The sequence below is a fragment of the Salvia miltiorrhiza genome, unplaced genomic scaffold (genome assembly GCF_028751815.1).
Source record: "Salvia miltiorrhiza cultivar Shanhuang (shh) unplaced genomic scaffold, IMPLAD_Smil_shh original_scaffold_305, whole genome shotgun sequence".
Classification (NCBI taxonomy): Eukaryota; Viridiplantae; Streptophyta; class Magnoliopsida; order Lamiales; family Lamiaceae; genus Salvia; species Salvia miltiorrhiza.
Window position 1 is genome coordinate 607,679 of NW_026651524.1, and position 12,264 is coordinate 619,942.

Below are 12,264 nucleotides of genomic sequence, written 5' to 3' on the forward strand. Positions count from 1 at the left end.
AGATTTTGCGTTTTCAAATTTCTTCAACAAATCAGAGTCGAATCTGCCGCCTCCACCGCTGCCAAACCCTCAAACCTCGATCGACGACGCCCACCTCCTCCAGGTCTGCACAATCCTCTACCAACAACAAAATTCCCCAGATGCAAAGCTGAACACCAAAATCACAAATCAATTAAAATATGAAATAGAGATAATTAAAACAACAAGATCTCAACAATCGTCATCTCGCCATACTCCTTGGTCGGCCTCACGCCGAATTCGGTCACTCCATCAGCGCTGAATCAGTAGGCGAATTCGCTCCCTATCATCAAGCGGCGGCAGAGGGAGGCGGAAGCGCTTCGATGCGCTGGTAGCGACAAGAGAAAGAGAGAGAGAGAGAGAGAGAGAGAGAGAGAGAGGGAGAGAGAGAGAGATGGGTGGCTAGGGCATGGTCATGGCTCAACTAGTACTGTTTAATCGAGAACATAGGAGATGGCAGAGGGGCGTGGCCGTGGCGGCAGAGAGAGACGGAAGCACCTCGTCGCGCCGGAAGTGGTTTTGAACAAGAGAGAGGCATCAATGAAGAGAGAGAGAGAGAGAGAGAGAGAGAGAGAGAGAGATATGGCAGAGTGAGAGGCTGTTTCTCAATGGCAGTAATGTTGGAGTGATTATCGGTTATTCCGTTTTTGTTGATCTGCAAAAGTTACTCAAATACCTTTTAGTAATTAGAATGTAATTTTCGACAGTTTTAATTGATTAAAAAAGTTGTAAATTTTTTTAAATCATAACAGTAAGATCATGTGGTTTTGATGGAGGAGATTTATTCTCTAATTCTATAAATATATGTTTTCTTTGTTGAACTTGACCATATATATATATATATATATATATATATATATATATATATATATATAGGGGAGGGCTAGAATAAAAACACTCTTAAGTGTATAAAATATAAATGATTTTCAGCCCTTAGATCATCAAGATCAACGGCTGATTCGTAACCCTTTTGGATGAATTCGTGGTCCTGGGTTCGAATCCCAAAGGTAGCAAAAATTTATTTTTCACAATTCGTAACCATGTTGGATGAATTCGTACATTAAAAAACGTTTATATTTATATTTTAAGAAGTATTTTTACTGTAGCCCTCCCCTATATATATATATATATATATATATATATATATATATATATATATATGCACGCGCGTTTGTGTTTCTTGTATGATACTAACAACTAACAAGTAACATATGCATACCAACTAATTATAGAACTATGACAATCTATTCACAACTCTACAAAACCTATTAGGAGGATGAGATTGCGAAGATCCCATTATACTAAAAGCTCATGAATGATGCCGCAAAAATGAACTTTAATACTTTTGCTAGTACAAATTAGGGTTGGTAAACTGGTCGGTTCGGTTAAAATCGAACCGGTTAACCGGAGCCGGATAAGGCCCAATAGCCTAACCGATAACCGAATCGGTCTATCGACCGATTAACCGAATTAACCGAATAATTTGCGGATTTAACATTTCGTCAAGAAAATCAATTAATTCGGTTAATCGGTTAATTATCAAAAAATTCGAATTTAATAAATTTGTAGGGAATGGGATTCGAACCTTGCCCTTTCAGAGAAAGTAGGGGTGGGAATCGGGTCGGGTTCGGGTACCCTACCCGAAAAAATCGGGTACCCGAACCTGAAATTCATCCAAAATCACTACCCGACCCCGAACCCGATTCTAAAATTGGGTACCCTAATACCCGACTCGGGTACCCTAAATTACCCGACTGATATCACCCCAGTCGATCAGCTTCACCAAATTAACAAAACAGAGCGTGCAGAATGGAAAATCAATTCCCAAAGGAAGTGCCTTTGACTCCAAATCTCGACAATCAAAACTATACAATCACTGAAGATTATACATAGTCAAACCATTTACAAATATGTGCCATTATTTAAGAAAAGGAAAACTAAAGGTAATCGAGGCACAACGGGAGAAAAGGGCGGAGGTGGCGCCGGTGCTGCTGCGGGGTCGGAGATTCAGCTACGGCGTGACGCTGCGTGGACGGAGGTTTACCTGTCGTCGGAGAAGAAGCTCACCTGTCGTCGGAGCTCGGAGGCGGAACGACGGAGCGACTGGGCGAGGGTCGCGGTGGGACTGGGAGCGAGCTTCCCACTGGCGACGGCCGAGGAGAACGGCTGGCGGGCGAGGGGCGCCGCTGGGTCACCGGAGACGGGAACGATTTCTGGAGTGGGGGGCGGCCGGGCGGGAGTACAGACTAGGGCTGCCTGGCTGGGATTGGGATTGGGATTTGGGATTTGGGAATTGAAAATGGGAACAGAGCAGCTTAGTTTTTAGGCCTTAGTTTTAATTTTAACTTTCATATTAAATTTAATTAAATAGTTTAAAATATATTTAATAAACAATTCGGGTATTTCGGGTATACCCGATACCCGATACCCGATTTTTTCATACCCTAAATATCCGATCCCGAACTCGATCCCGAATTTTTCGGGTATAGGGTACCCGATACCCGATTTTTTCGGGTTGGGTATCGGGTACCCGATTACCCGATCCCGAAATTCTCAGCCCTAAGAGAAAGCATGAGGTCCTATCAACTCCACCAAATAATGTTTTATGTTTATTTAGAACAAAAAAATATTTTATAAAGACTTGCAATGTTATATTTAAAAAATATAAATTGATAAATTAATTAATTTAATTAAAAAATCGGTTAATCGGTTTAACCGGTTAACCGACATGTTAAACCGATTAACCGGTTTATTGTTGCAACACTAACCGATAACCGAACTTGATCGGGAAAAATCGGCACCGGTTTACCAGCCCTAAGTACAATCATATCATTATTAAGATTTTATTTATCACAATGGTCGTAAAAAAAAAAAGATGATGGAGGGTATTGTGGAAGAGTTGAGTGGTCGTCATTCACCCGTCACTCAGCCTCTGATCTATTGACGCCCTAAAATCCCCGTGAGCAACTATCCTATTGTTATGCGTGAATCTTTAATTTTAAATGAATCTAACTATCCCCTTTCTCAATTTTTCTATGAGGAAAATTGGGACGAAGTTGTCCAATGGGATGGTTTCACAGCTACCTTGGCTTCGCAATTGGTGGGTTACACCCTTGCTCAAATGGAAATGTTAAAAATTCTGTTGCCGGCATTATTTCGGGCGAGATCTCGCAATTGGTGGGTTACACCCCTGCTCAAATGAAATTTGATGAATTTTCAGACTTGGCGCCATTACCTTTGGTTTCAGATTTTGTTTTAGATTTGTTTGTGCACAATGTTCTCCAACTTTTGGTTTGTGATTTTAGGAAACGAAAAAAAAGTAAACATGATTTTATTTATTAGTTTTATTTAATTAATCAATTTCAGATTATTTAAATAATTAATTAATTTATTGCAAGTCAATATTTAATTTAATGTCAACAATAATTAATAATATTAACAACATTCTTAAACATGTGGTCATCCTATTTATCCATCTACTTTAATTCTCCTTAATTCTCATGCCGAAAAAAAAAACAGGTCATGAATAGCAGGACGAAGGGAGTAAAAGATTGCATCATATATGTTTACTAATAGTATATGTTTTAATTATAGTACAAAATAAAATTATAAAAGGTTGCGTATGAATTATCAGAACTAGGTTTCAATCCTTTTTATGTATGTGTATAATTGAAAATGATAACCAAAATATTTTTACATCTGAAAATGAGTAAAATAATAACCATATTTGTTTACTAATACTCCTCCGTCCGCTAAAAGTGGACGACTTTGGCTAGGCACGAGATTTAATAAAATTAGTGATAATTTTGATATAGTGGAGAAATGGTCCCACCACTTTATGAGATGTATGGTTGAGATTGAATTTGAGGTGGTTTTATTATAAATAAAGAGTGTTGTAAGGATAAAAGATTAAAGTGGATGGTGGGACCATTTCTATAAAAGAAAAGTGGTATACTCTTTGCGGACGCCCGATATAGTAAAAATGGTCCACTTTTGGCGGATGGAGGGAGTAATATATATATATATATATATATATATATATATATATATATATATATATATATAGTACAAAATAAAATTATAAAAGATTGCATCATATATGTAAACTAATAATATATATTTTAATTATAGTACAAAATAAAATTATAAAAGATTGCAGCATCTATATTTATTAATAATATATATTTTAATTATAGTACAAAATAATATTATAAAAAATTGCAATATAAATTATCAGAGCCAGGTTTCGATCCTGGGACCTGTGGGTTATGGGCCCACCACGCTTCCGCTGCGCCACTCTGATTAACTAATACTTATGTTTTATTGATAATTATTTATTTTGTTTTTTGCTTTTTTTTTTATTTGGGAGGGAGTGGGAAGGGTGGGGTTTGAACCTTAAACCTCATTGTTTATAGATAGGAGTTCGCACAGATACCCAAGTACCTCTTCACGAATTCAAAGTAAATACATTTGTCTATAAATATTAAGGCATCTACATTTAAGTGCTGGATCTTTTATCGAATTTCAATTAATTTACTAGTGATCTTACAACAAGATTGTTGTGACAGAAAAAGATAAGAAACAATACATCCGCATGACCATTTTGAAGAAGGAAAAATAAATTTTAGCCACTAATTTAAAAAACACAAAATTTAGCCATTTTTCTACGTTTTAAAATTGTTTTGTCCTTAATTAGGGTATATCGGATTCGGGTTTGCGCTCGGGTTAGATACACTTGACACTATTAGTACCAAAAGTACCAACAAGAAAAAAAAAATCAAGTAAATTGGTACACTTGACACTATTAGTGTCAATAGTGCCATGCACGAATGGTACTAGTGACCATATTAGTGCTAATAGTGTTATATACTTGTGCTGATACACTGTCTTATCTTATATAGGTGAGTGCAATTATATGGTTGTAGTGACAAAATTCGTATAAATCCAATAAGCGAACGCTATACGGGCCAACAAACTTACCTGATGAAGCGACCCATACCCCAAATGATGAAATGAGATCAGAGTCAAATCCATACATGGGGATACGTGAGTTCATCAAATAAAGCCCTAGAACGCGCCAATTACTTGGCGGTTAAGTCAAATGAAAGTAGTAGGAGATCGTTTCCGACCGCTAGGGTTGCAACGAGGGTTCAAGTAAAACCCTAACCCTAGCCGCCTCCCTGCAGGTCCGTCACCTATATATACTAATTCACTGAAGAAATTAGGCATCCACAATCACTCGTATCCACTCTTGCACTCGTACACGATCTTACACTCTCGTAACTCTCGCATTCACCGATCTTCTGTTCCGCCTCCACGCTCACAACACTCTAGGGTTCCGATCGCCCGACTAGCCTGGACGTCCGCCGCCCCTCATTCCACATCGCCCATTAGTTGTAACTTCGACTACCGGGACACCCTGATCTTCCGGATATACCACTTACTACTATCTCCTCTCTATCATTTATTTATTTTCATTACGTTACTTATGTCTATTATTTATATCGATTCACTGACTTGAGCGTCGGAGGCCCTTCCATCGACACCCCCACCGGTACTCTTCGTAGGGCTCTACTGTTGCTTGTGGTTTCAGGTTGCTAGTGCCCGTCGATCCAGACGTGACTGACGTCACTTCCGTAATTGTCGGATTCACCCCTTACAATGACCATTTTGAATATTTCCCTGTAGGGTTTAGATTTCTCTTTCAAAGTTTAGATTCTCTATTTAGGGTTTACATTATCCGTTTAAGGTTTACATTCGTCATTTAGGGTTTAATAATCGAATGATACTTTTGGCACTAATATTATCATTTGTGTCAAGAGTGATAATTTACTTGATTTTTTTTTTTTTTAATTTCTGTTGATACTTTTGGCACTAATATTGTCATTTGTGCCGAAAGTATAAATTTTTTTTTCCTGAATCCTGTAAGTATTTTTGACACTAATAGTGTCAAGTGTACCTAACTCGCTCGTAAATCCGAATTTGATCCGCCTTGTTAAAGGGCCTATTAAATTGGTCCATTGGGCTATGGTATGGCCCGTCAATCGGTATAAAGCCCATATTTAAAGTTTTATTCAGCAACAGCAGTGGTTAACTGGTTATCCCCTTTCCGCTCTCTCACACACAAGCACGCTCTGAGAGAGAGAGAGAGAGAGAGAGATGGAGGAAGAGGAGCATGAGGTGTACGGCGCCGATATACCAGACGTAGGCGAGATGGAAGCCGATGCAGACGTCGACATGCCGGGGGCCGACGATGACGCTGCCGCCAAGGTTATTATCGATTAATATATATGTATATAGTTAGATTTTTAAAATCGTAAATTTATGTTTGATTCGTTAGCTTTACGCATGTTCCCTAGTTTGATTGGATCTATGATAATTAGGAATTGGATGAGATGAAGAAGCGATTGAAGGAGATGGAAGAGGAAGCAGCGGCGCTTCGTGAAATGCAGGCCAAAGTTGAGAAGGAGATGGGTTCTGTTCAAGGTATAATTTCTCTTTAATGGAATGTTGAATTCTTAATTTACCGATGTCACTTCCCCTGTTTTGTCATATTTTTTTACCCTCCGATTTTGATACTTATAAGAACAGTTTTTCGTTCTAATCTACCTGTTTTTGTCTTAGAAAATAAAGAAGGAAAGAAAAGAACGCATGATGTGATTTTCAATCTTGTGAATTATAAAAATCTGGTGACATAGAGCTGGTTTCGGTTTTTTCTTGTCGAATTTGGATTAGATCTTAGCAATTAGATCTTTGGAGTATGCATTTTTCTGTTTCTGTTTTAGAAACTTGTTTGTTTCACGTAGATGATCAATATAATCATATATAGAATTATGTAGGAACTCATACTGCTTCTCCTTAATTGTTAATATTCGGTATCATATGGTTAAACAATGAGGAAAGGATAGTGTTTTACTTCTCTTTGGAAATTTGACATTGATCTTTGTAGGTCAGAAGTGGAGGCAATTAAGTGATTAATTTCTGAAAGAAAAAAAGGTGCATAGAGAATAATAGAAAAGTAGATTCTGCAACTTACAAGCTTCTACTTCCAATTCCTAAATTGATAACGAGTTATATTTCAATAATATGTGGTACCAAAAGTTTCATCTTTACATGATATATGTGTTTTGTACTTTTGATTATTGAATAAGTTTAAGTAAGCTGCTACTTAATTTTTTTGCCTCGTTTCCAGTTTCATATTCTTCTTTTATTGTCTTGTAGATCCTGCTAGTACTGCTGCAGCTCAGGCAAACAAGGAGGAGGTGGATGCAAGATCTGTCTTTGTTGGCAATGTGAGTTACCTGTCCCATGTTAAATTGTTTCTAATAAACCTATGGCATATGAATCAATTTGTTTGACTGCATACTTGATGGAGAATTGAGTGGTTGATGCATCATCTCTTTTGAATTTCTAATCTTCTGCTGGATTTTTGGTTATGTGCTTTTTTAATCATATTTTTTAAACCTTGTAACTGTAGTATCGTTGTCTATCTATTGTCCAGACTGTGTTAGATTGAATGTTTTTCCATTATATGAAATTTCCAAAAGTTTCTGCACATCAGAACACACGACTGTTCCAATTGAGGGTGCTGAACTCCAAAAATCATGGCACAGGCTACATTGGATTTTATTATTTGGGAGTTTTCCCACTATGCCACTGTCATAAAAAAGTTTAGTCCTGTATGTCTGTGTTAGATAGTGTCGTTCTCCAAGAATTGTGTATTTCCTTTTCAGGCCACATTTTATCTGTTTTTTTAAACTGCAATATCTTAAGATACAGATTTTAGTAACAGGTTTGGAGATGTGACTAGAGAATGGTGTCTAGACTCTTCTTAATTATTTAAAGTAGCCACAGTTGAACTTAATAAGGGGTTTGGGATGATGTCCAGCCTCCGGTTACATTCTGGTGTAGCGGCACTGGGGTTGGGGGTTTCTGTTGATTTGTTTGATTTGAATTTGTAATTAAGATGATTATGATGCTGTTTTCTTCGTCTGATGTGTTTTCTTCCACATGAAGTTGCTGCTCATCTGCTTTCAAGTCTGATGACATGCAGTAATATAGTGGCCTCTGTGATGTGGCCACTTGTTTTTGATACTGTGATCATTCTATCTTCTCTCAAAAAATATTTAACTCACAGTTAGACTTATTTTGTATTTAATGCTTCTGACTATGATCGCAGGGTCGGTCATATTCCTGAGAAGCATTGGATTTAGCCTTGTATATTGGTGGCGAAAGCAGTTCTTTTGCCCTTAAGTGGACTTACTTGTTAGAATGTCTGTATATTTGTAAAATATCAAGTTTTGAACCAAAATGAGAAAAAAAGTTGAAAGTCAAGAGAGGAAAAATATAGTGATATCCCCCTGTAAAAATGATAAAACAAAAACATTTGAAACAGAAGGATGGGGACAAGAGAAAAAAAAAAGGAAAAAAGAAAAAGGGAAAAAAAGAAAAAAATGGAAAAAGTGAGAAAGAATGCAATATTACCTGAAGTATATCTTGAGTTTCATGCCATAATGATGAGGCCTGTTCCACACATGAAAAATCCCTTGAGCTGTCAAATGTAATAGTGACCTGAAAAATCCCTCAAGAGTCCTGCTTTCTGCCCCAAATCCTTCCGATGCATTTGAAGAGTGGAGGCTGGTGACTCGCTGGCTAAATTCAGTGGGCCAATTTGATTGCTGATTGGGCTGGCAGATTTGGTGCTTCAGATTTGATTGGTTTTAAGGGCGTGATGTGGTGAGGTGTTGTTACTTGATGTGGCACTTTCTGTTTTCTCCCTATTTGCCCTAGATCAATATGAAAGAATCACTTAAGAAGGCTCTTTCCTTTCTCTCCTAAAACCATTTATACAGCAATATATAGATACAGATTACTTGGTATCATTGAGATAGAAATGAAGCATATAAGTTCCACTGCTTTGAGCTGGTATGCAGAAAATAGCATCATATCTACACCTTAGCCAAAACCATGCTTATTATTTTCATTCATTTTCTGTTTGCGTCATATAATGCCACATCTTTTAGAGTGTGTGTGTGTGTTTATTTGAAAAGAAATAGTGTGATGTGAAAATAGTGTGTTAAGATTGCAATTTCTTGAAATATTGGGGCCCCATGTTTTAAAAGTACTTATAATAATATCTTTTATTCAAGGAACTGCAAGTGAGCCAAAAGTGTTGGGGTGTTCTCAATGTTTTTTTTCTTCACTTTGTAAACAATTATATGGAATGAGTTTCAAGGCTGTTTACTGAAAAAATCTCAAAAGATAACTTTTTGATTGTTTGCAAGTGAGTGGGAAGATTATGTGAGAAAGGTGCAGCACTTAGAAATGGCAGAAGTTCCTTTGTAACAATATGGTAATGGGACATGTTTCTTTTGGTCATATTCACCAAAACTCAGGTGCTGGAGAAGTGTTGTTAATTGAGTTATTCAATATAGTTGAGGTTGCCGACTAATCAATTTTTTTTTTTTTGAGCTAGACTGTTTTTGTCAAGGTAATGTGACAAAAAGTCAATTTTGTGACTCACTAGTGCTCTAAGAATGATTGTGTCTATGGGTTCTAAATTGCATCCAAATGGGGGAACACTAATTTGGTTTATTTTGACCACATTCTTTCTAAGCTCGGAAACTTGCGTCATAGTAATAGAGCTAATTGAATTTACATGTTCATGTGGTGATGTTTCCGTGCAGAAATTAAAGTGATGGAAAAACTCTGGTGTCTGCACATATAGCATATACTTGTTTGCTATGTGATAAAATGTTTATGTAGATAAATTTTTTCTTCCAGGCTTATGTAGATAAAATGTTGCGCTTCCATTGTTAGTAGAATATCTCTATTGTGGATAGCAAGCTATGATCCGACCGGACTATTACAGTAATAATGAGTTCTAGCCTTTTAACTCTCTGGTCTCTGTGTTCCTGGAAGGAGGATCTTGCTTCTTTCCCTACTCTATTCTAATAAAACGGCTCATGATATAAAGTCTAGTGGAATACTTCATAGTATATGGCAGATGGTCCTATACTCTTGCATTAATAATTTGTATCGAATATTAGTTATAGTAGTACTATCACATTGGAAATAACTCATCAGTGACGAATAGAAGATTTTGAAATTGCTTTTCGTCACTTGTCTCTAGCTTACACAGTTTACGTTGCCTGACTGGTAATTCCCTAAATATTTTATTGTAGGTTGATTATGCTTGCACTCCAGAGGAAGTTCAACAGCATTTTCAATCATGTGGAACTGTAAACCGCGTCACTATTTTGACAGACAAGTTTGGGCAGCCAAAGGGCTTTGCATATGTTGAATTTATTGAGCAAGAAGCCGTTCAAGAGGCGCTGCAACTGAATGAATCTGAGTTACACGGACGCCAATTGAAGGTTCAGTGAAAAAAAATTTCTGGAAAATTTCAGTGGTAGAATCGTGCGTCCTGCTTTATTACTAATGAGCATGTTTTCTTTCTCGTATTTGTAGGTAATGGTGAAGAGAACAAATGTTCCTGGAATGAAACAATACCGGCCAAGGCGATTCAATCCCTACCTTGCATATGGATATCGGAGGCCTTATGCACCCCCGCATTTCTACTCTCCCTATGGCTACGGGTGAGTCTTCCGTTCTGTCTCGACCCGCTACCTCTTATTGAAATTCAAGTATATAACCAACGGTTTCGTACGTGTGCTGCAGCAAGGTGCCTAGGTTCAGGCGCCCATCACGCTACATGCCGTATTACTGAAGCGCCAATCACCATTTGGTTTGTTTAGATCGCACAACGGTACACGAACACTTAGCTGCTGGTTATGTGCTTAATCCCCGCCTTATGTGTAGTACCCTCTATCCAGTAAATGACGTTCGTTTCAGCATAATACGACATTTGTATCATCTCTAAATCGCTTACATTTTAAGTATTAGTACTTCTTTGGTGACTGCAAACACTCTTTGCCTTCTGGCGCCAGTCCAAGTACTGAAATATTTTTTCAGATATTTGATTGCATATCATAGATGTTTCTCACCGTTTTGAATTCTCCCAGGAATTTTCAATTGATACATTTGAAATACTAGACCGTACGTTATACGTGTAATTAATGTTATTTTATTTGATAATCTATTATTTTATAAAATTTATTAATTCATTATTTTTATTATACTAGTATAATTTATTAAATGGATATTTTTATCTATAAGCGTTATCAATAGTTATAGATATATATCATATAGATCAAATGTAATATCTAATGAATTAATATATTCTTATAAATATATAATATGTAAAATAATTATATAATAAAATATGTAATAGGAGTAAAATAGACAATCTACGAATTGTGCCTTAGGATGCCTTCTGTTAGTATAGATTATTTTTCATTCTTCTTTAAATTTTTCATCTATATTTAGAAGGATTTTGTTCTATTTGATGATTTAAAATGTGCCAGGATTTCAGATTTCAGCAAGTGGACGCTGTATAGTGGTTTAAACATATTTTTTTTTTTTTTTAAACATTATAGTATAAATACATTATAGAAATGGTGATAAATCTGACAATTAAGTCGTTAAAATATGGTGATTGTAAGTTTGTAACGTTTTGAATTACGGACTCGCATTTGCATAGGCTCAAAATGTTGGATTCTAGCCATGCATTTCAGTGGGTGGTTTGCGTATATTTTTAGCAATAAATCATTGTTCATTAGTTCTGGAATATTTTTACTTTAGTTGGTGTAAAAATATTAAAGCGAAAATTTTGAATGAATGGTCCTATCTTTTGGTAACTATAATTGTAATACAAAATAGGGTTAACAGTGTTTTATGTCCCGAACTTTCAGCGTTTTCTACAAAATGTTCTAAACTTTCATGTTTGCCTAAAAAATCCTGAACTTTCAATTTTTTCCATAAAATATTCCACTATACAGAATTTGGTGACAAAAAGATGAATTATCTGGCGGAAAAAAATATTTTGGAGACCTCCACTGTTGGAAAACCATATTGGGAACCACCATTGTTGGAAAACGCTAAAAGTTCGGGGTTTTTCAATCATCTTTTCATCATCGAATTTTGTATAGCGGGACATTTTATGGAAAAAATTGAAAGTTTGGGATTTTTTAGGAGAAAATGAAAGTTCAGGATATTTTGTGGAAAACGCTGAAAGTTCAGGGCATAAATAACTATTAAACCCTACAAAATATAACAAAATAAAATTTCGAATAAGTTGGGAGTCTTAGACATATACTACCTTCGTCCATTAAGAGTGTAACACTT

The 12,264-nt window shown here is 36.4% G+C and overlaps 1 protein-coding gene and 1 non-coding gene across 2 annotated transcripts; one reads left to right on the top strand and one right to left on the bottom strand.

Annotated features, from left to right (window-relative positions):
- Positions 1-4,249: 4,249 nt before the first annotated feature.
- Positions 4,250-4,321, bottom strand: TRNAM-CAU (transfer RNA methionine (anticodon CAU)). The gene has a single exon. It is a non-coding gene; the product is annotated as a tRNA-Met (tRNA).
- Positions 4,322-6,057: 1,736 nt separating this feature from the next.
- On the top strand, positions 6,058-11,023 carry LOC131004008 (polyadenylate-binding protein 2-like). The gene is made up of 6 exons (XM_057930580.1): positions 6,058-6,288; positions 6,402-6,504; positions 7,240-7,310; positions 10,203-10,394; positions 10,489-10,616; positions 10,699-11,023. The coding sequence occupies exons 1-6, from the start codon at positions 6,178-6,180 to the stop codon at positions 10,745-10,747; spliced, it is 654 nt and encodes a 217-aa protein (XP_057786563.1). The 5' UTR covers positions 6,058-6,177; the 3' UTR covers positions 10,748-11,023.
- The last annotated feature ends 1,241 nt before the right edge of the window (positions 11,024-12,264 follow it).